Below are 27,891 nucleotides of genomic sequence, written 5' to 3'. Positions count from 1 at the left end.
AGACACATTGTATAGCCCAGGCTATTGCAGTCATATTATCATCGCTCAGCCAGGTTTCAGTCAAAAATAGGGCATCCCACTCATGATCCTCCAATAGCAGCCAGATATCGTCGGCATGCTTTGAGAGGGATCTGCAATTCAACAACCCAACTCTTAGACTACTATTACCGAGCGGTCTTGACTTACAGAGCCCCTTCACCTCTCCATTGCCCCGCCCACCCCACGATACCCCACACGTCTCACATGTGTGCTCGAGGAGAACGGCACTTGGGTCAAACCTGTGAGTGCAACCCGCAACCTCTATATTAAGCCTCCACAGTTCATCTCGCGACCACACGGTCCTCTCCTTGTATGTGCCACTACAAGCAGCATGCCTGGCCCCGGCCGCGGTCTGGTCGCGTACGGGCGCAGACGGTCTTGCCTTTGGCGCGCCTTTGGCGCGCCCGCTGCGCGCGTCCGCTGCGCGTTAGCCAGGGCATCCGTTTTAAGCGTATGACAGGTCCAACAACTAGAGCAACAACTCCCGAGCACCGGAAGTAGCAGTCTCCCTCCACATCAATCGGGACTGCACCCGCGGTGGAACGGGGAGGAGCTACCGGTCACGGCAGGTACTCGTATGCAAAAGACAGTTTCCAAATATATTTGTGCAAATACATGCACGTATCCTCCATTCTGTACCTCCCTTAAAGGGAAACTCCCTATTGCCATCGTGCCTCCTCCCGGAGGTGGCGTCTCTCCCACTACTCCTCTAGAACTTTTCTTCTTGGACCATCTTTCTTCCCACTTATCGAGCACGAGCCATGCTCGCATTGCTATAATCAAATCTTTAACATGGGTTCTTAATCCCATGAGTCTCTTGTCTTCCAGTTCCTGGTCACTATACTGTAACCGGTGATCACCTTGCAACGTTTTAGTTTTTGACAGATCCACCCCATATCTTTTTGCCAGCTCTGCCAATTTCTCATGAGCTGTGCGTGCTTTGCGAGTCACATCTTTCGCTAAAAAGAGTAACTCATCTTGTTCGTAAGTCAATATTCTTTCTAGGGGTAGATTTCCACCTATTATCTCATCCAATTCGGCCTTTAGTCTTACGACATCCAACATTTTCCCTCTCAACGCTCCCCTCAGAACTTCTCGGCAGGCTGTACCATCCCTGTCACTGTATTCACATTCTCTTTCTTGTAGCCTACTCTCTCCTGATCTGCCCATAGGAACCGAGCGATTTACAACCGACCCTCGATCCCTTTCTGCATCTAAAACACCCTGACTTTGAGTTCTCACCGGTGGTGTCCACATTCTCAAATCTGATCTCGACTCCACTAAAGATTTCGGTCTAGTAGGTCTCGATTCTCCCTGTCCTCCTGAGGAGTCCGCTGTAGCTGGCATCGGCGTTCTCCATTCTATAGGCTTCGGAGCCCGTTCCATTCTCCTCACCGATCCACTTTCCTCTATCTCATTTCTCGTCCTGCCCTCTGACCGTTCCGAACTCCCTTCTGTTTCTGGCTCAAGCTCATACATCGACTCAATAGGTCCGATGATAACTGGTATTTTCAACGCATCTGGTAACCTCACTCCTTTCTCCACCTCTGAGCTGCCTACAGACTTATACCTGATATTCTCGGTTCCCATAGAGATCTTTCCTTCTACTCTTACTTCTGATCGAGGTACTGCTCCCCTACACTCTTCTTCTTTCGTCTCATTGCCTTCTGAGGCATCTGGATTGTATGGAGGTGGTCTCTCGGATAACAACCTTTCTACCAGGCTATCATCCGTGTCACTGTCTTCCTCTCCATCTACTGTCTTTTCCTTTGATTTCCCTGTCGTCTCTAATAAGGGATATAATTTATGTCCCTCTATTGCCTGCATTCTCCATCTTTTCTCCGCGGCATCCCATCTAGCATCTTGGAACGCCTGAACCGACCTTTTCACCCTTTCTTGATTTCTGCCTCTCTCTTTATCATGCGCTGCTCTAATCCACGCATGTAGAGCTTCAAATTGTGTGGGCCTCGGCATAGGTCGTAAAGCTGCCATCACAGTCTTTAGCTGATACAACACCGCTAATCTGAATGAACCATACCGTGGGAACGCTAACTCTCCTTCACCTTGAGTCACTTATGCAAATTCTCAATCCAAACTATAGTATGCAACCCTACATTTCTTGCCATGTAGTGTGCTGGCGAGTCCTCCGGAGGGGCCTCCGCACCCTCTCGAGTAACTACAGGTTCATCCCCCCGACACAATTCCCTGAAAACTTTAAAACATTTCATCATGACCAAATGCTAAACGCACACGACCTCTGTTTACTTCCTGGTTTCCGTCCGCCAATGACAGCGCAAACTACACCAACCAGCCTATCGCAGCGCGACACCTTCTGACGTCACAACTCCTCCACTCGCAGCAGTTCCCCTCCTGCTCACCGCTCGTTTTCACCCTTGCATTCGCCCCATTCACACGCTGAAATAACCACTTGATCCCAAACAAGTTATTCCTCTGGCTGTCCGTCCACAGCCTCTGACTGTCCGTCCACAGTCTCTGACTGTCCGTCCACAGTCTCTCGAAATTGTCAACCTCGGTTGGTTACTGTCTGTCCCTATCGGGCAGACAGATCGCCTCTGATAGGTTTCAAATACTCAATTCCACATACTACAACCCACGACCAGCGTCAGGTTGCCACACACTCATACATTCGTTCCCCCTATCTCGGTCCAATTGATCGATGGTACCTCACGATCGGTGGTCAGCAAAATCTACCAGGGGTGTCTTCTACACCCTCTTGCTCAGGCTTCTCATCGCCTAAGACTTTCCCGGGCTGCGCGCGCTCACAGCCTGATCTCACAATCACACAACATTCACACCAACTCCGCAAAACATCTCATACAATACAACACCGCAATCTACAACATCGTATCCTGTTCATACTCACTCTTCGAGCTTCTGCTTGCTGCCGCACTGCTACTCGCCATCTACGTCCGTCCGCCAGGTTGTCTGCCGTTCGCCCTCCGATGATTCAACCTCACTTATCATGGATGGGCCTCAAGGGTCACTTATCCTAATCTCAATCTTCCCTCGCTATCAGAAAGAAACCATCCTCGTTTGCTACCAACTGGGAACGCCGGTTCTTGACCTCGTCTAGTTATCTACAAGAACCTACTCAGGTCGCCAGGATCTTTTTACTTGCAGAATAGCGTAGAGGGAAGAATCACAATTATCAAATCGTATTTACCACAATTGGACATCTCAGGAAAGAAGACTCATAATCTGGGAGGTTGACCTTTTATTATCAGCAAAAACATCTGAATATATAGGCACCTCAATACCAAGCACAAAAGATATATGGGGATTAATACAAATGCTAGTCTGCGAAGTATTCGCATACGGCTAAAAATAAACAGGATTACAGCTTCCAAAAGCATCAAGTACCCTATAGCAATCGTGATATCAAAATTTAAAGTCATCAATCAAATCATTTCTGTCCCTACTCTACTCTAAGGTGACATCCCTACTTCACATTCCCTTCCAGGTGAGGATCGCATAAAAAGGTGTCAGCAGTGAAACTTCCTAAGAAGTCTTCACCATTTGAGAGCTCGATCTATATTGCTCCTTTCCGTCCCTCTCCTAAGTCTCGTCTGCTCAACCCACGGGGCTCTGTCCCTAATACAAAACCCCAAAAAACGGTACACGCCCTTCAGCACACCCCTTCAGGCAGCCTCTTCCTTCAGTAAATTTCCATTTGGATCCTTTCATCTTCCTTTCCACGAATTCGACCCTGGGTCCCAGGCCTTCTCTGTACCAGGAGTCGCAACTTTACATTCCAATCCACTCCCTTCACGTCTACTCCTTCTGTCTCCATTCCATTGAACAAAGACTCTTTCTAACTAACGAGCTACATGGCCTTGTAACTGCGGCCAAATGCTGCACAGGAAAAAAACCCTAACATCATGAGGTTTCACAATGCACTGTATTTTAAGCTTTGCTAATATCCTACCGTCTTAATAAAACATGGCTAAAATAAACGAAGGCCTTCTCTTACATACATGGTTAGGCCTCAAACTAAACACTCTACCATTACAAATTCTAATTATTCGTCTCATACTTAAGAGAATTACCTTATTCATCCTTCTAACATGGCTCAATGTCTCTTAATGCACGACATTTTTATACTAAGCATTACACATATATCAATGCATTTCAGAATAACTGATGGCCTTTCTCTTCTCTCGAGGCCTGTTTACATTTCTACTATTCTATTTCATTGAATACATTTCCATTATTCTTGGATAACATGCTCATTTATATGCGGGTGCTGACTAACAAGGAATATGGTGCACCCCTACAATTTTCGCATCAGCAACGCTCTATCAGTTTGTTAACGTGATTTTTATATTAAACATTTAGACTTGGCATTCATGTATTCCCAATGCATTTCGGGACAATCCCTTCATCAGAGGAGTAGTTTCCCTACAAAAAATGAAATTAAATCAAGAGCTGTTCGACTCCAATAACATGTAAACAGCTAGCAATGGTAGATAAGTGCTGCCATGTGGAAAGATTGTAAAAAAAGGTTCTGTAAGTGCTAGTGTGAAGACCGAGTCAAAAAGAACAAGGTGCATTAGAGTCTTCAACAGAAGGTCAATAAACTGTAGGGAAAATACAACCCAGATTAAAGCGTGTAAACCTGTGAACTGGCAATGAACGACTTAAATGAAAAGTAGTGAAAAAAAGCAAGTGCGTACTTATCATGTTAAACTGGTGCCTTCAGACAATAATGCCTAGTGCAAAAAGTGCTCGACTTTACACGTATCCATAAAGACTCCCATGGTTCTTCACTGGAATAGGCCACTTGGTTCTGTTTCGGAGGAGAGCACTTTTGTACTCTTCTGATCTACATATGGGCCGTGCTGCAGCATGAATGGACGGCACGTGAAAGGCACCATAATCATGCGTTTGGAGCTGGAAACAAGGGCAAAAAGACACACTTGGTTTTAAGATACCCCCTAACCAGCAAAGGAGGCCATGTACCCTAACCCACAAGGAGAGCAGAAATACAATGAAGAAAGGCCTGCATTGTACTGTCATAAAAATCTGCTCATTAATTCAGTACGAGGTGAAGAAAGCCCCGGAAGGACTTCATCTTGTGACCCGTCCAAGGCCACACAACGGGATAGATGCTTCAAAAGGGCCTTGAGGTATAACAACTTATCAGTATAAGGCTCTATGGAGTTCTGCCCTTGACTAAAGTGTAAACAAGCATTTGCAATGCAATAGGTCTCGCAGTTACACGAGTTAAATCTATTGGCATTGTAAATGGCAATGCCAATAGGCATTGTTATTTGCAATGTCAATAGCTCAAACTCGAGTAAATGCGAGACCTAATGCATTGCAAATGCTTGTTATATGTATTGTAATATATGTTTGTAAAATGGTAAGTGATCTGGTGAATGTTTAACCTTGCTGTTGTGCCGCTTTCTGTTTGCATCACTTGTTTAGTAGTTTTTATTGCGTATGAACAGCCTACCACTTTTTCACGTTAAAGAGTTTAAAAAAAAATTGAAGTGATTTACCATTTATAGATGTGATAATTAAGGTGTAGTTAGGCAATTGCAAGATAAAGGGTCCGTTTTGTGAGGCAGCACTTCAAGTCTCGTGTAACTACAGACCTTAGTCACGTGTTGACTTCTCATGGATGGAGGGATTAAAAGCGCCTACTCGACAACACCTGGGGTCTGAGCGCTGCTACACCATGAAGCGAGTTGAGGTAATTCGTTCGGTGGTGGTGCAAGGTTAGAATTGGGCCCTCTGGACACTGAATTATTTTGATGGTTACTGGGCGGTGAGCAGTGAATGCAGAACGTCTCTTATTGGGCCTTCCGTCCCCAGGGACTAGCAGCATGCAGCCCTTCGTTTTGAAGGGAGATTATACAATTAACTGCCCGCTTTAACTTCCTTTCTTTTAAACGCCACCTTGTGCTGATGTAAATCCGGTAGCCCTTTTAAGGCGACGCCACATACAGATGACTGTGACAGAGCTCTCAGTTACCCCGCTGTTTTCAGACGTTTGTAGTTTAATGTTTTGTGTAGCGTTAACGTGGCATCGCAGAGTGACGCTGCCAGGAGCCCGTAGTTTGATCGCCGCCTGAAACGATAGATTTTAGAAGCAGCAGAAGGGATCACCTCTCCTCTCCTGATCGAGAGCCTGGCTGTGGTTCGTAACCTGTAATCTGAGTTTTGGCAGATCGGGTTCCACCGTGAAGGTGTTGGGTTATGAGCAGCTAATAAACATGGGCAATTTTAGGAGCAAGAAAAGGCAGAGAGTAAATAATTGCACCGGTGACCAATACTGTAATAATCCTGTTTTATAATATGCACTTGACAGGTTGTAATAGTGCTAATTGAAGAGACTAATTCACACTTGCTTCCTTCTATTCAGAGGCAAGATCAGCAGCTTGTTTTGCTTTTGACCAGATGGTGCTGATGAACACCTACTGTGCACTTTAAGTGCTTTACTCGAGTTACAAAGGCCGAGGGCTGTGTTCAACTCCAAATGATTTGAGAGCAGAGCGAAAACCTGTGCTCAATGGATTTGGTGCAAGTAAATTAATTCTAGTGGAGCCATTACACACTGAGCCCCTTTTGAAAGTGCTGAGCCTCCTTGTTTGTTCTGTAGCAATGAGAAAGTGCGCTGGACTCAGCGAGACCCAAAAATGACACAGGGCTCCCGTGGCACCGGAGCCCGTAACTCACAGAGTGCAGCCCAAGCAGCGAGGGGGCACACCAGGGACTCTATCCTCCATCAATCATCGTGGCAGGAGCCACTGACACAGGCACCAGCGCCCAGAGGCGCACTTAACAAGCATTTGCAATGCAATAGGTCTCGCATTATGGAATGTTTGAGCTATTGGCTTGGCTAATAATAATGCAACGCCAATAGATCAAACTTCTAGTAATGCAACACCTATTGCATTGTAAATGCTTGTCTAACTGGACGTCCATATGTATTTTACATGATGATTGTGCTAAGCTGTATTGTCTCAGCCTTTTGCATCATCGCACTGGAGCTAGGCTTTGACTGAACGAACAAGCCATCCTAAAGAGTCAAGGAGGATTTAGGGGTCAAATCTTCCATTTGACAGTAGGTTTCTAGCAGCCAGGTCAGCATAGAATACACACAGTTTAACATTTGATAGTGTTAGGGGCACCCTTCAACCTCTGGTACAGGGACAAAAGCCCGACAACGGGGCGGGGCTACGTGGGAAGGAGGAAGAAAGAGAAAAGGTAAAAGCAAAGAAGAAAAAGACTGAGTAACAGGTGAAGCAAAAGAAGACAAAAGGAAAACAGAAATGCAACAAAATGAGAGGGAGAAAGGAGAGATAAGTGAGAGATAAAAATAAGCCCACAAGAGGAGAAAAAGAGAAGGATGGGAGGGAGGAAGGGGGAGAAAGGGGGAAGAGTGGGTGGAAGGACAAAGGTAAGAGGCAGAGAGGGAGGGTGGTGTAAGAGCAAAGATGAAGCGTTGAGAGAGTGAAGGGGCAAGAAAGTGAAGAAAGGAATAGGGATGCAGAAAACAGGGACGCAGTGGAGGAAATAGGGGGATTGAACAAAATTAGATAAGGGGAAAAAATAAAATAGAGAAAGGGAAGGGAAAGAAGAAATAGCGGCAGGCAGAAAGGTGGGAGATGCAAGGAAGGAGGGAAGAAGGGAAGAGGAAGGGAGAAAGAAACCATGCAAGGAGTAAGTCGGAAGCAAGGACAGATGAAGGGAAATCGGGACTGAGGTGCACCAAGGAACAGATGAAGGCGTACACTTCAGCAAGGAAGCAGGCCATGATTATTAGAAAATATTCCACATTTAATCCACGCCAGTGATTTCACAGTGCATTGGAAGGTAACAGACTAATTAAAACTAACACAAGGATTTTAATAGTATTAAGGCAATGGAATTCCCGTGCTGCCCTGGGCTGTTAATGGACTTCCATTCATCCAAGTATTTCTGTACACTTACCGCGTAGGCATCCGTAAACACGGAGACCGCGGGCGGGCCATGCCGGAGAGTCCGTGTGGAGGAGGACAGCAGAAGTTGAAACCTTCATGTCAGCACCAGCCACCCGGTGCCCGGGCCCCGCCATTACATACGTCTGCCGCTGCCTTATTGTTATTGACAGCGCCCAATTTTACTTCTAATACAGAATGGACTCTGAACTTTTTGTGTTTTTAAAAAAAATTAACCTCTCTGTTTTGAATACACCTATTTTGGTTTTAGTATCGCTGCCTGCAAGTACAACAGAAGAGGAGCCAATTTGCTGCCAAAGCAAATGAAATGGGAATATGTTAATTTTGATGTTGTCACGGACGACCTTGTAAATCATCCCGATGTCACGTGCTCGCTTGCAACCAGCTTCAAACGCGAGGTATGGGAAGAGCTAATCAGGGGGGCTTATTAGCAGAGCACAGCTGCTGCAAATGTGGTGAATGAAGTGTTGACGAGGAGTATCAGGCCATAACTAATACACTAAAGTTAGTTTATCACCGCGTACCACATCAAAACACAGTTTTCATCATCACAATCCCCGGAAGGTTTATTTTTTGTTATTTAAAGAGCATGTTGGAAACCTTTAGCATTCCATTTGACTGATTCTGCGAGTGAAAGACAATGGGGGCGGGGGAAACACTCCACGGAGGATAAAAAAAACGAGAGATGAGAATGTAAAGAATGAGGAAAGGGAAGAGGACAAGGTGAGCTGATGAGGATGCAAAGGTGAAGCGATGTACAGTACTGCATGGACTGGAGTGAAAAGAGAAACAAGCTTTGGCAACGCTGCCGCGAAAGTGACGCGGCCGCGAAAGTGAAAGTGATCGCAATCACGATTACGATCGCATGCTACAGAGGGCGCGCATGCACGTTCACGTGCAATGTAGCTTTAGGCCACGGCAGCACTTTGAAAAAGCCTGTTTACAAAATGTCTCGGCCAGATCAGCGCAAGCGCTGGATCAGGCGAGACCTAAAAAGTGCCATGTTGCTCCCTGACAGACCGCAAATGTAAGGTTTCATAATCTCTGCATCTCCTTCTCCCCGACATCTTCCCTCTGAAAGGCAGTAGCGTTGAAAGGTATTACAAAGGGTGCTTCTACTGAGCAACTTATATTTTATATTACACCATTTAAGCGCAAGAGCCAGGCACACCAACTGGTGAAAGCGGAGATGCAGACGGGCGCAAAAGCATACAAAAGGCAAGAGTGAGCAAGTGTGAGGGGTGGGGGGAGTGCGCGTGCGCGCTCAGTAGCAGCTGTTTGCTCTATTTTAAAGCACATACTCGTGCTTGTGGCGTGCCACTATGCACTCCCGCAAGGCGTATGCCGCCACAAGCACGAGTTTGTGCTTGGAAAAACAGCTACACTACGGCTAAAGGTCTCCTATGCAGTGCATGCGCACTGCGCAGGTGAGACCTAAAAAAAGAGGAACACCACAGTAACAGGACCAGTCGCCTGGAAGGGTTGGAAACACTAAAGGGTGGGACCAACTAAATCTATCCACCAAACAAAAGCAGCCCTTTCTGAAGGGCACTAACAGGAGCCTACAGAAAACAAGGGCGGTGCTTCACGTCCATATTCAGACACAACAAGCCTCACTGAGCAGCGCATGCGTGCTGCTAGGCTCGACCTAAAAAAGGGCAGTGCACTGTAGTCATCCCTCACATATAGAACAAGTATAGTATAGAGAGTCACGTAGCACACATCACTTACACAGTCAGGAACGTAACACCAAACATATCCAATACAATCCGGCAGCACGTTTAGTTTGTTGTCTTCCACCCATATCGCCTTTATAACCCATTCTAAGAAGCCTTCACTGGTTGCCCATAAAAAAGTGATCACGATTTCAACTTCTTTAGTTGGTCCACGAATCCCTTTATGTAAACGAACCTCAGTATTTACAGAAAAAACTCAATTGGTATGGCCCCACAAGGAGGCTTCGGTCCTGCGGGTAATGTCTGTTACATCCTCGCCGCATCCTTACCACCAGAAATTGTGGCAGATCACACTCGAACCTAGCCCCTCCATATTGGAACCAGCTCCCAATACATTTTTGTGTTATCACCGACTAAAGACAGTTTAAAAACGCTCTTAAAACATGGATGTTTTAACCATGCTATTAGTGCACTACTCAGAATATTTTAACCTGTAGCCCACACCTGAAGATGTGCAGCCGCTCCTAGAGACCATTTCAGGGTGATTTGTCGTGCTCAACAAGTAAAAATAATCATAATAATAATATCCCTGAACCTTACCTTTTCAATTTCTGCAATGTAACAGTCAATGAAGTCTCTGGGCTCAGACGGATTCCAGTCCTCTCTGTGCTTCTGAATAATCTTTTTGACAAACATTTTAATGATTTTCCAGTGTTCAAAAACTTTTTGATGAGATCCAGGAAGGAACTTCATTATTTGTGGGAAAGAATTGTAGAGCTGTACAAAAATATGCACAATAACAGTGAAACTTTTGTATTCAGATGTATGACATATATGCAAAATGTATTGAAACATATGTAAAACTTCTTAAGCTGTTCTAAATATTTTCTATATCTATTAATAAAGATGCAGGCACTAGTTATGCTAGTAATAAGCCACGGTGCTCATCTAAATATAGTACTCGTCATTATCTAGGTCCACCTCAACATCTCAACCAACATTACTTTGTACAAAGTTAGGATCTCTCAGGAAAGTTAACACTGTATTAAGGAACTCAGGCCTGTATCTGAAGGACAAATGCAAGAATTATTAAACATACCTACCAGATCAGGAGGCGGTATGTCTAACTGATTAAATAAAAGATTGGCCAGGCCAGCAGAGAGGAAGAGACCTGACTGACGGAAGTCTTTCTGGCATGCAGGACCATATGTAACACGAGATGGACCTAATAACTCAAGAGGAGCAAGAGGAATGGTCCGCCATCCCTGGGCTGTAAGGGTAAGACGCATCTTGCCCTTTTCCTATCAATAACCTTTATGGTTCTCCATCCACCTCCCCATTTCTTGCCATTCTTTGCACTTGTGAATAAGAGTGGAGGTTTACTTGATCCATCATGATGGATATCAGGCGGGCTCTATCAGCCTAAAAGGTGCCAGGGTGGTAAACTGCCTCCAACCTGGAATGTGAGAGAAAGCGGAATTCATGTAGCTTCCATGATGGAGCCTAATGCAGTTACAGCTGTGGGGTAGAGGCAGACCTTCCTCTCACCCAAAACCAAACCTATAATGATTCCCTGACCCCCCTGCATGGAGTTGATAGGAGGCCAAGCACAGAGACATAAGATTTGACTAGGAATACTTGAAAGCTCCAAATCTGAATGTGCAGCAGAGGGTCACAGGCTCAGCATCTGCTTCTGGCTACCTACAACCGAAGGCAAATGCATGACGTTTGCTCCCAGCATCAGGAAGGGTATATAGGCAGTATGGCTGGGTAGCCAACGCAGCCCTGGCAATTTTGATAGGACCAGCCCCGGGGGGTGGGGTGGAGTGAAAGTGTGAAGCACTGTTACTTTTGGTACAGGTGGCGAGATAGCAGCACTGCTGGTAAACCAACCCCCAGTAACAAAAATAAGGCCAAACTGCCTCAAAACTGACCTCCACTCTTCCAGCCTCCCTTGAAAATGCCCAATGCCTGCAACTGCCAGTCCTGCCCTGATAGGCAGCATGCTTAATTTGTATAAGAATAGGTGCAGGATCCCATTGTATTGTTCAGAAGCCAAAGGCCAGCACAATAGGTCAGAGTGATGAATACCACATTGTAGTTTTAATTTGACTTCATGCACGTTTAGGCACCAGCAGACACTTCGTGTCTCTATATCGCCCTCTTGAAGGTACCTTTCAATGCTAATTTCTACCTTTGTCAGTTGTCCGCCTTTCTGTTCCTCTTTCTTTTCCCCTTTTGTATTTTTCTTTCTATCAAAGTCTGCCGAGGAAAAATAAGTGCAGGTGCACCCCAACTGCAACCACCGGCACAAATTAAGCCCTGTATATACGCATTCATCAAAACCTTTAAGACATGACTGGCTGGCAGCATGCTCACTGCCCTGTGTTACAGCAGGATTATTCCTGATGCTGTGAGAAGTTGGCCTGGTATATGCTGTTCACTAGTTCTAGTGACCACCTTGTACCATGCCAAGCAACCCTTATGGTGTGGTTGTAAGTCAACCTTTTCGGACTAGCTGCCCTAGTGGTAGCGTAGGCTAAGCAGTCTTTGAGGCTAAACTCGTGATGCGTGTTAAGCAAGCTGTTTTACCAATAGTAACCCCCTTTTATACCAATGAAAGGACACCACACAGATATATATTCAAAATATATATGTATTTATTTCTCAAAGTAACTCCTAGTCTCTTTATGAGCACAGGAGCACAAATCGTCAAACAAGATTATCACAGAATACACAGAAGTTGCACTTTATATGGATAGGCCCTGGTGGCCACTCGAACCATATACTAAAATAGTGGTATAAGTACCACGAACAGAAAGGGGAAAAGGCCTAGGGCCTCTAGAATCGCTGGGCCTACAAGGAGCTAACGTCAGTTAGTGACCAGGAGGTCCACGGGTGGCGTGTGCAGAGCAAATAGTCACACGCGTGCTCCCATAGGTTTCAATGGGTGCGTAAAAGGTACAAAGTTACTGCAAAAGGAATCTTCCGGATGACCTAGGAACTTAAGAGTTGGAACGCAGGCACTAGAGATGTAATACTACACTTGGGCACCGGAGTGCCAGCTTTACCTCACCCACAGGAAGCGGGTGCATAGGCCTCGAAGTGCGTCGGGTTTCTTCTATCGGTTCCGTGGGGCCTGTAGACAAAAGTGCTGCAGGCGGTCGGTCGGGAAGAGATGCAGTGGATCCAAGAGTGGATCGGAGATGTTGAAGACCTGTAAGCAGAGGGGACAGTGTTCACAGTCACTAGCCAGTGACCAGCGTGGCACCAGGGGGGTACCAGGCGATGTCGGGTGCAAACAGGAAGGAAGGTGTAGCTTGACTCTGCAGCCACGTGGTCCCTGAAGGTCGACGACGTCCAGGAGTCGAGTCACGAGCTGTCCCACGCAGGCTCTCGCTGTCGGCGGTGTCGGCGACTTGATCGAAGCAAACAAGCCTTGGCAAAAGCAATTGTTGTAGGCAAGGAGATAAGCTGATGGTTCTGACCAGCAAGGTCAGAGGTACTGCTCCTTTGGAGGGGAGCAAGGGCCAGTCTGGAGCAACCAGACCAGCGGTGTTTGTCGTAGATTTCGTCGCCAAGATGGCCACTAGCCAGCGGGCCAGCAACCGGTTAGGCGCGTCGAGTGGCAAAATGCAGAAGGGCCCCACGCAGATCGTGGAGATGCTGGAGGGCTCACCTTTGGTGCAGATGCTGCTCGAGGGTTGGGCTTCTCAGGACCCAAAGCACAACTTGGAGGGAGCCTCGGTTGTTGCACTGGTCAGCTTGTCGTAGTCGTTTCAAGATGGCTGGCTCCACGTGTCTCGGTGCCTCCACGGGTCTCTTCTTTGCAGGGACTGTGGATCGGGCGGTGAGAGGTCTGGAGGTCCAGGTCTTGTCAGTCTCTGGGCTCGGGCTCCGGCGGGAGGCGGCGGCAAAGCAGACGTTGATTCGCTGGATGGTGCTTGCGTTAGCAAGGTGGTCACTCCCTGACCACAGGGGAGATTGGCTTCAGTCCTCTGTGCAGCAGAGCGTCGAAGTTCCCGTCTTCTTCTTAGTTTTAAGTTGATTCCAGGATGTCTGAAGTCTTAGGACACAGCTCCTACCTTTAAGCGGATTCTAGGGGCCGGACTACCTGCTAGGTCCCTCCCTATGGGTGGGACCAGGAAGGGGGGTGGTTACACCCCCAATCCTTTGTCCAGCTCGCCCCAGGCCCGGGACTGGTGTGCCCCAGGACCGGTTTGAACTGGCATATGCACCGAGGCTCCTTGTGAGCCACAGGCATGTCTGGTTTCTTTCAAGCCCTACCTGACCAATACACAAAATCCTGTCTGGGGTGGTGCACGCACCTCCCCTGGCAGGAAACCCTTTGTCCACACCTCCCAAGCTGGAAGGACTCCCAGCAGCAGGAGGGCAGACTTGTGTCTGTGGTGGCAGCATCCATTTTGTGGAGCTGAGGCTATGTCTGATTTTACCCGGGTTTCAGGTACTGTACATGTCGTGTCCCTCTAGAAGGGTGGAATGCTAACCCCGTCGCCAGAATTGGCGAGGGGTTAGTATTCCAATTCGTATGACATCTTACTCGACATGTTTTGATAAAGCCAAACCAAAGATAGCATTTAACCGCGAGGTTCATAATGCACTTAAGAGTATATGGTATGACGATATCTGGAAACAGTAGAAGGAAGTTGTTCCGACCACTGCAGACAGGCTCAGCTCATGCCAGAGCACCATCTCACATGGAACCAAGCACTCTGCCTTCAGGATTGTTAAGGCCTGCCATAGGAGTGACTTATAGGTTACCAGGTGTCCCATTTAAGGTTAGGTATAGGTATACTACACCTAAGTAAGAGGTGATTACACCAACTTACCCCAGCTGAGTGATCAGCCAGTTGTGTCAAATTGTTAGGCCAAGCCTGGGGTGGCATAATACATGCTTCAGCTCTTGGCAGGCCTTGGGTACACCAATGCCCTGGGTACCTAGTGTACACTGGTACAGGGGCTGACAGGGTGATCCACTTCCAATTGGTTATGCACCTAGGGTGCATAGTTTTAATTTAGTAGAGAGAACAGCAGGCTGGGGGTCTGATTGGCAGGCCCACAGCCTCAATATGTCAAAAACCAGTGAAGCAAAAAGCAAAAATTTGGGGTGACCATAGGATAGCAGACCCTACTCTCCTACACAACCCCCCCCCAAACGCTGGGACATTAAACTAGCCTTGACCAGTCTCGTCTTCATGTCCTAAGTGGAAGTACCTGGAGAGACCATCTGCATTCCCATGGTCAGTACCTGGCCGGTGCTCCACTGTAAAGTCCATCCCCTGTAGGGAAATGGACCACCTAAGCAGTTTGGGGTTTTCACCCTTCATCTGATTTAGCCACAAGAGGGGCTTATGGTCGGTCTGAATCTTGAAGTGAGTGCCAAACAAGTATGGCCTCAGCTTCTTCAGGGCCCACACCACAGCAAAGGCCTCCCTCTCAATAGCTGACCAATTCTTCTCTCTGGGGGTCAACCTTCTGCTAATAAAAGCAATGGGTTGGTCTTGACCATCTACATTAAGTTGCGACAGCACAGCTCCCACACCCAACTCAGAAGCATCTGTTTGGACAATAAACTCTTTGGAGTAGTCAGGACTTTTCAGGATAGGTGCAGAGCACATGGCCTCCTTCAGGTCATCAAATGCCTTTTGACAGCTTACTGTCCACTGAACCTTTTTGGGCATCTTCTTGGATGTCAGATCATTAAGAGGAGTCACAATGGACCCATAGTTCTTAACAAACTTCCTGTAGTACCCAGTCAAGCCCAAGAAAGCTCGAACTTGAGTCTGGGTGGTTGGAGGGGACCAGTCCTTGATGGATTGTATCTTACTCTCCAGTGGTTGAACTTGGCCTCCACCTACAAGGTGGCCCAAATACACAACCTTACTCTGCCCTATCTGGCACTTAGTAGCCTTGATAGTGAGGCCTGCCCTTTGCAGAGCCTCAAGAGCCTTCTTCAGGTGGATCAGGTGATCCTCCCAGGTGGAGCTAAAGACAGCAATGTCATCAAGATATGCTGCGCAAAAGTCATCCAACCCAGTAAGGACTTGGTTCACCAGCCTTTGGAAGGTGGCAGGTGCATTCTTCAGACCAAAGGGCATCACCACAAACTGGTAGTGCCCACCTGGGGTTGAGAATGCTGTTTTGGCCTTAGACTCCTCAGCTAATCTGATTTGCCAATAGCCAGCTGTTAAGTCAAATGTGCTCAAAAACTTTGCAGAAGCTAGTTTGTCTATGAGCTCATCTGCCCTTGGAATAGGGTGTGCATCTGTCCTGGTGACAGCATTGAGTCCTCTGTAATCCACACAGAACCTCATCTCTCTCTTGCCATCTTTGGTGTGAGGTTTGGGGACCAGAACCACTGGGCTAGCCCAGGGGCTCTCTGAGGGTTCAATGACACCTAATTCCAGCATTTTATGTACCTCAGCCTTTATACAGTCCCTGACGTGGTCAGGTTGTCTGTAAAGTTTGTTCTTTACAGGCAGACTGTCACCAGTGTCCACCACATGGGTACACCAGTCAGTTTGACTAGGTATCAAGGAAAACATATGTGAAAATGATTGTAGAACCTGTCTACATTCAGTCTGCTGATGGGCAGTGAGGTTGCCTCCAAGGGTCACTCCTTCAACTGAGCCATCCTCAGGGTTCTGAGACAACAGGTCTGGGAGAGGGTCACTCTCTTCCTCCTGTCCCTCATCTGTAGCCATGAGCAAGCCCATGTCTGCCCTGTCAACATATGCTTTAAGCCTGTTAACATGGAGTACCCTGTGGGGACTCCTGGGAGTTCCTAGGTCGACCAAGTAGGTGACCTCTCCCTTCTTTTCCAGGATTGTATGGGGTCCAGACCATTTGTCTTGGAGTGCTGCTGGGGCCACTGGCTCCAACACCCATACCTTCTGTCCTGGCTGAAACTCAACCAAGACAGCCTTTTGGTCATGCCAAGCTTTCTGTAAGGCCTGGCTTGCCTCAAGGTTTTTGGATGCCTTCTCCATATACTCAGCCATCCTGGAGCGGAGACCAAGTACATAGTCCACTATGTCTAGCTTAGGCTTTTTGAGAGGTAACTCCCAGCCTTCCTTCACCAAACACAGTGGGCCTCTCACAGGGTGCCCAAACAACAATTCAAAGGGGCTGTAGCCAACTCCTTTTTGTGGGACCTCTCTGTAAGCAAACAGAAGGCAGGGTAGAAGGATGTCCCATCTTCGCCTGAGCTTTTCAGGTAATCCTTTGATCATACCCTTTAGGGTCTTGTTGAATCTCTCAACAAGCCCATTGCATTGTGGGTGATAAGGGGTGGTGAACTTGTAGTTGACACCACATTCCTTCCACATAGCTGTTAAGTATCCTGACATAAAGTTGGTAACTCTGTCAGATACTACCTCCTTAGGAAACCCCACTCTGGAGAATACTCCCAGCAGGGCCCTGGCCACAACAGGAGCTGTAGTGGTCCTAAGGGGAATTGCCTCTGGATACCTGGTGGCATGATCCACTACCACCAGTATAAATCTGTGCCCAGATGCAGTGGGAGGATCCATGGGACCCACTATGTCTATTCCCACTCTTTCAAAGGGAACCCCCACCACAGGTAGTGGTATCAGGGGGGCCTTTGTTGTGCCACCTGATTTGCCACTGGCTTGGCAGGTAACACAGGAGCGACAAAACTCCTTTGTATCTTCATTCATATGAGGCCAGTGAAAGTGAGGGACAAGTCTGTCCCAGGTCTTGTTCTGGCCTAGGTGTCCTGCTAAAGGAATATCATGGGCCAAGGTAAGAAGGAAGCCCCTAAATTGCAGAGGTATAACCAACCTCCTGGTTGCACCAGGCTTGGGGTCTCTAGCCTCTGAATAAAGGAGCCCTTCATCCCAATACACTTTATGGGTACCTTGAGCATTCCCAGCAGCCTCAGCAGCAGCCAGCTGTCTGAGGGGTTCAAGAGAGGGACAGGATAACTGAGCCTGCCTCAAGTCAGCCCTTGAAGGTCCCCCTGTCCCCAGAAACTCAACCTGGTCAGGTTCAAGCTCTTCAGGGACAGTTCCTTCAGGGTCCTCTAGATCAGCTTCCTGGGAAGGCTGATCATCACTCTGAGGCAGGGGGGAAGGCACAGCCTTGACCCTCCTGTTCTTCTTCTTGGTAGGTGCTTGGTCCATTGTTCCAGGATCCAAGACCTGTGGTTCAGTGAGGCACTTTTTGGCCTGTGACCTGGTCACAGCAAGGACATGTGATGATATACCTAACATCTCTGCATGAGTCCTGTACTCCACTTCTGACCATAGAGAACTCTCTAGGTCATTGCCCAACAAACATTCTACTGGGAGGTCTGCACTAACCACAACCCTTTTGAGGCCAGTTACCCCTCCCCATGAGAAGTTAACAACTGCCACACTATGTGAAGTAGTGGCATTGCTGGCATTGGTCACCAGGTAGTTCTCACCTGGTATGTACTGTCCAGGGTCCACAAAGCCTGGTGTCACCATAGTGACACTGGCACATGTGTCCCTGTAGGCTTGAGCCACTTTGTCATTAATTAAAGGAGTCTGTCTGTACTTGCCCAGGTTACTGGGGCTCACAGTCAGGGACAAATCAATGTCCCCATCACAGATCAAGACTGCCTGTGTCAGGGTTCTGTCTAAGTCAGAATCTCCTTCAGTTCCCATAGTGATTCCCACTACACCCTTTGTCTGGGGACCAACACTGCTAACAGTAGTACTGGGAGCAGGTGCCTTAGGGGCAACAGTGTTGGGGGCTCCACCCTTTTTGCAATCACTAGTCCAGTGAGTTGTATTTTTGCAATGATTGCACCAGGGTTTCTTTTGACCTTCTTTCTTCTTTTTGGACTGTTGTTGGGACCCACCCTCCTTAGCAGTAGTTTGGGGCCCTGTTGAAGACTTCTGGTCTTTAGATTTCTGATCTCCACCCTTTTGGTCTGTTTTCTTCTGATCACCCCCTTGGCCCTGGTTCTGGTTCTTTTGCTTAACCCTGGTTCTGACCCATTTGTCTGCCTTCTTTCCCAATTCTTGGGGAGAGGTCAGATCAGAGTCAACCAAGTGTTGATTCAGTTGCTGGTTTTGACAGTTATTTAAAATCTGTTCTCTCATCATCAAATTATACAATCCTGTAAAATCAGATACCTTACTTCCCAGCAACCAACCCTCCAAAGCCTTAGTGGCACATTCAATGTATTCAGACCAGTCCTGAGTCTGTGTCTTTTGGGTGTCTCTGAACATTAACCTGTACTGCTCAGTGGTTAAGCCTAACCCATCAACTAGAACACTCTTCAGGACTCTGTAGTTTCTGACATCCTCTTCTCTAACAGTGAGGAGTCTGTCTCTGCCTCTTCCCTCAAAGGAGAGCCAGAGGATTGCTGCCCACTGGTCTTCAGGAACCTGCTGTACTTTGCAGGCTCTCTCAAGAGCAGTTATCCACTTGTGGATGTCATCCCCACTTTTGTAGGGGGGCACAACCTTAGACAGGTTTCTATTATCGAAAACCCTATCTTTGTCCTTAGGGACAATGCTGCCACCAGTGGGTATAGACCCACTCTCTTTATGCTGTCTAGCCTTGCTCAGTTTCTCTTCCATCAGGGCTACTTCTAGCTCCTGCTTCCTGATCCTCAGCTGGGCTTCTTGCATCTTGGCCTCATGTTCCCTCCTCTGAGGGGTGGTCATCCTTCTCCTGGAGTGACCTTGAGAGCCTCTAGAGCCATGGGAAGCATTGGCGTCACCTGAGCGATTCCTTTGCCTTCCAAGCCCTGTGTTAAGTCCACTGGGGAGATCCAGTGGGGTGAACCCACTGTCAGTCCCCAATAGCCTTGGTTTAGCTGGGCCAAGTATAACACTTGGCACTGGGCTAGTTCTCCCTTCATCCTCACCACTGTCTGTATCCCCCTCACTTTCCTCCTCTGTAGTATGGTTTTCATCTAAGGGATGGCTATTGGAAAGGGGTACTTCAGTGGCATCTTCAGAAGGGGGGCCTCCTGTTCCTGTCCCTAAGGGGGCTAACTGGGAAGCTCTCTTGAGCTCTCTTTGATTCTCATCTTCTTGCAAGAGTGCTCTGAGCACAGCAGAGGTAGGGTTCTTGGGCTGTTTAAGGCCTCTAAGAGTTGCCAACTGCCTGAGCTCATTCTGATTAAGGGTAGCAAAGATGGATGGTGCCCTCGGGGGGTCACTCTCAACAGAGATGGGTACAGTGGACCCCTCTGCCCCAGCCATTGCTCTTAAGTGTGGGTGGATGTGTTGCAATCTACCTACACTTGGGTTTACCTACTAAACCTATCTAGTAGTTGTAGTCAGGGTGTGCTACTCCCTTTGCTCTACAACAACTAAGTTCAGTAGAACTTATGTATATCTAATCTTGTTTTATATGTACCTACAGGTACCTATGTGATCTTTCAATTGGTAACCAAGAGATTACAATGGTAAAACACAGCAAGCTCAAATCCAACCGCTGCTCACCAATGTGAGAAGTTGGCCTGGTATATGCTGTTCACTAGTTCTAGTGACCACCTTGTACCATGCCAAGCAACCCTTATGGTGTGGTTGTAAGTCAACCTTTTCGGACTAGCTGCCCTAGTGGTAGCGTAGGCTAAGCAGTCTTTGAGGCTAAACTCGTGATGCGTGTTAAGCAAGCTGTTTTACCAATAGTAACCCCCTTTTATACCAATGAAAGGACACCACACAGATATATATTCAAAATATATATGTATTTATTTCTCAAAGTAACCCCTAGTCTCTTTATGAGCACAGGAGCACAAATCGTCAAACAAGATTATCACAGAATACACAGAAGTTGCACTTTATATGGATAGGCCCTGGTGGCCACTCGAACCATATACTAAAATAGTGGTATAAGTACCACGAACAGAAAGGGGAAAAGGCCTAGGGCCTCTAGAATCGCTGGGCCTACAAGGAGCTAACGTCAGTTAGTGACCAGGAGGTCCACGGGTGGCGTGTGCAGAGCAAATAGTCACACGCGTGCTCCCATAGGTTTCAATGGGTGCGTAAAAGGTACAAAGTTACTGCAAAAGGAATCTTCCGGATGACCTAGGAACTTAAGAGTTGGAACGCAGGCACTAGAGATGTAATACTACACTTGGGCACCGGAGTGCCAGCTTTACCTCACCCACAGGAAGCGGGTGCATAGGCCTCGAAGTGCGTCGGGTTTCTTCTATCGGTTCCGTGGGGCCTGTAGACAAAAGTGCTGCAGGCGGTCGGTCGGGAAGAGATGCAGTGGATCCAAGAGTGGATCGGAGATGTTGAAGACCTGTAAGCAGAGGGGACAGTGTTCACAGTCACTAGCCAGTGACCAGCGTGGCACCAGGGGGGTACCAGGCGATGTCGGGTGCAAACAGGAAGGAAGGTGTAGCTTGACTCTGCAGCCACGTGGTCCCTGAAGGTCGACGACGTCCAGGAGTCGAGTCACGAGCTGTCCCACGCAGGCTCTCGCTGTCGGCGGTGTCGGCGACTTGATCGAAGCAAACAAGCCTTGGCAAAAGCAATTGTTGTAGGCAAGGAGATAAGCTGATGGTTCTGACCAGCAAGGTCAGAGGTACTGCTCCTTTGGAGGGGAGCAAGGGCCAGTCTGGAGCAACCAGACCAGCGGTGTTTGTCGTAGATTTCGTCGCCAAGATGGCCACTAGCCAGCGGGCCAGCAACCGGTTAGGCGCGTCGAGTGGCAAAATGCAGAAGGGCCCCACGCAGATCGTGGAGATGCTGGAGGGCTCACCTTTGGTGCAGATGCTGCTCGAGGGTTGGGCTTCTCAGGACCCAAAGCACAACTTGGAGGGAGCCTCGGTTGTTGCACTGGTCAGCTTGTCGTAGTCGTTTCAAGATGGCTGGCTCCACGTGTCTCGGTGCCTCCACGGGTCTCTTCTTTGCAGGGACTGTGGATCGGGCGGTGAGAGGTCTGGAGGTCCAGGTCTTGTCAGTCTCTGGGCTCGGGCTCCGGCGGGAGGCGGCGGCAAAGCAGACGTTGATTCGCTGGATGGTGCTTGCGTTAGCAAGGTGGTCACTCCCTGACCACAGGGGAGATTGGCTTCAGTCCTCTGTGCAGCAGAGCGTCGAAGTTCCCGTCTTCTTCTTAGTTTTAAGTTGATTCCAGGATGTCTGAAGTCTTAGGACACAGCTCCTACCTTTAAGCGGATTCTAGGGGCCGGACTACCTGCTAGGTCCCTCCCTATGGGTGGGACCAGGAAGGGGGGTGGTTACACCCCCAATCCTTTGTCCAGCTCGCCCCAGGCCCGGGACTGGTGTGCCCCAGGACCGGTTTGAACTGGCATATGCACCGAGGCTCCTTGTGAGCCACAGGCATGTCTGGTTTCTTTCAAGCCCTACCTGACCAATACACAAAATCCTGTCTGGGGTGGTGCACGCACCTCCCCTGGCAGGAAACCCTTTGTCCACACCTCCCAAGCTGGAAGGACTCCCAGCAGCAGGAGGGCAGACTTGTGTCTGTGGTGGCAGCATCCATTTTGTGGAGCTGAGGCTATGTCTGATTTTACCCGGGTTTCAGGTACTGTACATGTCGTGTCCCTCTAGAAGGGTGGAATGCTAACCCCGTCGCCAGAATTGGCGAGGGGTTAGTATTCCAATTCGTATGACATCTTACTCGACATGTTTTGATAAAGCCAAACCAAAGATAGCATTTAACCGCGAGGTTCATAATGCACTTAAGAGTATATGGTATGACGATATCTGGAAACAGTAGAAGGAAGTTGTTCCGACCACTGCAGACAGGCTCAGCTCATGCCAGAGCACCATCTCACATGGAACCAAGCACTCTGCCTTCAGGATTGTTAAGGCCTGCCATAGGAGTGACTTATAGGTTACCAGGTGTCCCATTTAAGGTTAGGTATAGGTATACTACACCTAAGTAAGAGGTGATTACACCAACTTACCCCAGCTGAGTGATCAGCCAGTTGTGTCAAATTGTTAGGCCAAGCCTGGGGTGGCATAATACATGCTTCAGCCCTTGGCAGGCCTTGGGTACACCAATGCCCTGGGTACCTAGTGTACACTGGTACAGGGGCTGACAGGGTGATCCACTTCCAATTGGTTATGCACCTAGGGTGCATAGTTTTAATTTAGTAGAGAGAACAGCAGGCTGGGGGTCTGATTGGCAGGCCCACAGCCTCAATATGTCAAAAACCAGTGAAGCAAAAAGCAAAAATTTGGGGTGACCATAGGATAGCAGACCCTACTCTCCTACAGATGCCAAATAGGAAGAAAACATGTAAAGCTCCAAGCTTCACAACATTGTACTCTTCTATACAGAGCCACAATACACCATTATATATATTCCAAACACAAACCCAATTCCACACCTATATCCACACAGATATTACAGAGGTGGAACAATGCAATTATGGTACAGTTAGATTGCGGTTAACTTTTAATGAGTGTAGAAGGCTGACTTGGTATATGATTCACACTTATTCAAGTGTAGCACCCTGCACCAATCCAGATAACCCTTATGGTGTTTTTAGTGGTTTAGACAACCTTAGGAAGCTTTCTAAGTGGTAGCTGTGGAGAGCAGACTTCAGGCCTAGTCTAGGAGGAGTGTAAAGCAGCTTGATTCACCAGCACCTAATCTTATAGTGCAGCTTAAGTGAAAAAGAACCACACAGTGTATTTATAAAAAATTGTTATTTATTACACTCACTCACTAACTCAATGCAATATCTCCTGCCCATAGATATAATTACAGTACGCACAATACTTTGATACTATGACAGTAAGTAGCACGAAAATACAGTGGGCTCCCATATGAGACCAAACCATATACAAAGATAGTGGAATGCGACTATCGACCGAAGTCGGGAGTTGTACCAGAAGACTTAGAAGTGCCGGGGGACCAAGGAACCACCCCAGGTAAGGACCCAGGAACCCCATGGAGGCCGTTGACTGAATGAATACACGACTGCGTGTTCAAGGTAAGTCAATGGCGGAAGTCGGGTTATAGTTCTTAAGAAAAAGTGACCCTTCCCAAAGGACTTGGAAGACCCTGTAGTGGTAGAGGCACTCTTATGGTCTGACACCCAGTGATGACCTTTAACTACCAATATTTTAATTGACTTTGGTGGGTTATTTTATCCTAGCCGGAATCGTGCATCCTGCATATGCCTTGCTTCTCTTAAAGGTTTCTTTCTTGTAATCATGCAGTCTTTCTGTGAGAGCTGTCACGGAGTAGGACAGCCTTGCCAAGAACAGAACATGTGGGATGTGCATTTGAAAGCATGAGAGAAGTGTGGAATGTAATTTTTGGTCTCGGAGTGCAGTGTTATGAGCAGTGGTGCACAAATGTGCACAGTGTTGTACATTGAGAGATGAAGTATGTGATGCTATAGGCGGTGGTGCACAAATGTGCACTGAGTTGTATACTGGAAAGTATTATTAATTTCTTACTATTGGCTTTGACATGGCCTCATGTCATCCTGAATTCTGACTCTGCCTTGCTTCAGCTTTTTTCTGTGCGCTTAGCCAGGCCCGTAAGTTGTTTGACTGTGAGGTAACACACAATGGTGAATGTTCTGTGTGGTTGACAGAATGTGGGTTTATAATGCGATCTATGAGAGAAGATCTTTGGTGTTGCATGTTGGAAACTATGTAGAATTATATGCTTATTGAGTGATTCTTTCTTCAAGGAGGTGGTCATGGTTTGGCATCGGATAGCTGAGATATAAGGGTGTCATCTGTTTGGGAACAGCTAAGTCATTACTGACTTCTTAAATTCCAGGTGAACATGGATATTGCTTCTGTTTGAGGCAGTCAGTTCCAGAGTTGTCTAAACAGACAGTACAACCAATGCAAGTATTTCTTTGAAGAGCAGGTTATAAAGATGGGTTGACATTCTTAAATGGATGATCCTATTGTGTATGTTATCGCCAACAAGTGCAATAGATGTAGAGTGCTTTGAAGGAGTAGCATCTGGCCACCCATAACCAGTGGAGCACGTGTAGGGATGGAGTGATTTGGTCAACTGGTGTAATAGCTTTCTGACTCGCACATTCTGAATTCCATCTCCTCTTTATACTAAAAAGGGAGTGATTTCCAGGATTAGTCCAGGCCCATCAGTATCTGAAGGAAACCGAGATGTGGAAAATGCTACACATGGTTTGCACAATGAAGAAGGCACTTCTGGTAACTTGATTCACTTGCAATGCTAGGAATTGTTCAGAGTCCTTGATCACTCACAGGTTTTGTTGATGACACCAGATGTGGTCAAAGTTCCTGGGGCCAGATGGTTGTAGTGAGGCAGTTCTCTCAGGTCCTACAAGTGAAGTCTCAGCCTACTAGACTTTCAAGCTTGCGGATGATATGAGAGTAGACTGTGTAGTAGTAACAGTTAGACTGATGGACCTGAGATCTTGTGGTGCATTGAGCTATCCTCTTAGGAAGATCACAGGAATTATTGATTTCAGCAGGATGCCAAAGTCAGTGTGGAAAGGTGTTGGAATGTATTTAGGAAATGCACTAGTGCCTGATCTGCTGGAAAGGTAGGAGGAGATCCAATCTGGGATAGTTGGTTGAATGCTGAGATCTTATGGCCTCAGGTCTAGAGTGGAGATGAAAATCAAGGCAGAATAGATTAAAATGTCAGGAAGAATCCTGTGTGACTTCTGGAGATTTTCATTTAGGGTGGTGAATTGAGGTTTAGTTTCTTTGAAACCATTTCAGGTAGGCAGTCTTGAGGTCTTTGGAGAAGACGTCTACATTTATAGAGCTGCTGTTGAACATTCTGACCGGAGTAGTGGCAGTAGTGAGAGTGGAACATTATTGAAAACTTTAGTCAGGCAAGTGCCACAGGGGATCCAGCCAGGCCACCAGCCTTCAGCAGTTCCTTCAAATAAAGCAGCAAGGGTTGCTTGGTGGCGAACAGTATTGATTTTGTGTCAAAGGGTGATATCTTGGGTTTAGTGACCTGAAAAAAGAAGCTGATGGAGGACTTGTAATTATGGAAGCGTTCCATGGTTTTGTCTTTTCTGACAAGATGCAATGCAGGTGCGGATTAGGGAGTTAACAATTCTGACTGAAGTGCATACCAGTTCACAAAATTATGAGAGGTTCTTGTGAAGTTTCTTGTATGGGTATTTTACTTTTGAGATCTGATGTGAGTAGTAGGGTCATGTAGTTTATTAACTGACAGATTTGTAAGTCCTTGCTTGTTCTTAGAAGTGTAGATTTTGTTGGGATGCTTCATTCTTTCAACTGACATTTCAGGATTCGTATTTCTTTTTTCACTGGGCTTATATAGTTTATTTTTTAGTCCGAGGATCTGTGGTCAATTTTTCCGATGAGAGGAGAGCTTCTGGGGAATCAGACTATTGATGCTTTCGAGAGTAAAAGGGAGAATTGATTCACTTTGGTTATGCAGGTAAGTGGAAATTACGTTAAGAATTAAAAGTGATAAGATTAGGCTTGCTTCATTGTCCATAAATACTTTAATCAGTCTTTGTTATAATTGCAGCAGTGCTGACCATTACCTGATGTTGAAGTGCATGATGTGGTGAAAGCAAAAGATAAAAGGGAGATTTCCTGTTACCATGATGAGTTCTAGTGGAGAAAAACTGCATCCAGGGGAACATCCGTCTGAGTATGTTGGACTAGAACCAGCTTGGAAGAAGTTGAAAGCCTACAGGTTTGACAGAAGTGATCTTGTTTGTGAGTTTTTGTTGATTGAACTAGATGTTCAAGCCTCCAAGGATAAAGAGTTTGTTCTGTGTGAATAGTCACTAGCTGTGAGAGACAGAAATGAGATTGCATGTTTCTGCACACCTGTAAGTGCCATTTAATATCAGAGTGTGTGTATGTCCGTGGCTTTGTGATCCTACGTGCATATGCGTCTGTGAATATTGGCTACTGTGTGAGAGCTAGAGAACGAGATATCTTCTGCCAGTGCATTTACTAGCAAGTGTGTGGGGGGGGGGGGGTCTTCAGGGTCACACTAAGGCACTACCACTGCTGTTCAGTTGGCATCAGGAAGTCTGCTTACCGCATTATCCACTACACAATCTTGAATTGTTGAGTGAGAACAAAACAAGTAAAGTGTTTAATCTTTTCATGAAGGAAGTAAAAGAATCCTTAAAACACGATTCAGCTCATTCATACAATAATAATCAGTCGTACATCACAAAAATCTGTTCATAATGTTTGATGAAAGTCAACGAATTTGTAGAATTTTGGCAGACTATTGTCCACAATTACAGTTACCAGACATCACAAACCTTTCTGTAGTCACTATATCATTGGTTTGTGCAAACATGTGCTCAAAAGCTGCATATGTACCTTTGGGCTTAGCCATGTATACACCATTCCCTTGACAATGAACAGGTGGACTATCGTGTTACTAAAGACTATTTTTGCTCCACCTCAGACTGGGTTCTTGACATCAGTGCATGAGGGCATTTGGGCAACCATCCAGTATGCACCTATTGCTATGCTGAATATACAGAAGTCTCTTAGGGCAGTCAGCCTCTTGATGAAATTCAGCTTCAACATTTGCAAGATTTAGATCAATAGTTTTCATAAATGAACATGGTACTAATACTCTGAGAGCAATGTCAGTTGATAAATACTTCAGAGGGCCCTATTTTGAAAACTGAATGAATCTGACCTTGTAAGATTATCAAAAAGAAAAGAAAGACTGATGGGATAATAGGCATATGGGCCAAAGTTTATGTGGAATACAGGCATCCTTTGAAGACCAGAAGCTTTTTAAAAAAAAATAGAAGAAAAGTGAAAGGGCTTTGCCATTACATCCATAAGCATGTGTTTTTGACTGTATGGAATTTGAGTCTGTATTTGTTTTACCCTACCTGGTTTGAACAATACAAATTCCTTAAAGACTTTGCCATCCCAGAAAAATGTGACTCCTCAGCAGTGGGGGCAAATCAGGTTGCTTTTCCACAGTGCAATGTCATTTGAATATGCTACAAAGGCAGAGGCAGCAGTAACACAATTCTATGAGCCAAACGTTTTTTGGGGTCATGTTTTAAGTGACCAGATAGTACTGAGATGATAATTCAGAAACAGGAAGACCTTTGGAGCTCTGGTAAGCAGCATACTGAAGACCTAGTCAAATGCCAAGATAAGGTGAAACAAACTAAACTCAGAGTTGTCCATCTGTGCCGTTATGGTTGATCCATGCTACAGAACTGAAATGTCTTTTTTATGTGCTCAATTCAGATGGTAAGCTTC

General features: G+C 46.8%; 1 protein-coding gene across 1 annotated transcript in view; it reads right to left on the bottom strand.

The window, feature by feature from the left end:
* The window catches only part of LOC146834876 (cytochrome P450 2J2-like), a 419,165-nt gene that overhangs the window by 205,849 nt on the left and 185,425 nt on the right, over positions 1 to 27,891 (bottom strand). The window contains exon 6 of the mRNA XM_085602475.1: positions 10,283 to 10,459. Within this exon, the coding sequence (XP_085458601.1) occupies positions 10,283 to 10,459 (177 nt within the window). The remainder of the gene's footprint in view (positions 1 to 10,282; positions 10,460 to 27,891) is intronic.

This window comes from Triturus cristatus, chromosome 4_2, assembly GCF_964204655.1.
Source record: "Triturus cristatus chromosome 4_2, aTriCri1.1, whole genome shotgun sequence".
Classification (NCBI taxonomy): Eukaryota; Metazoa; Chordata; class Amphibia; order Caudata; family Salamandridae; genus Triturus; species Triturus cristatus.
The sequence above is the reverse complement of the archived record's forward strand: the minus strand, read 5'-3'. Positions and strand labels throughout refer to the sequence as shown.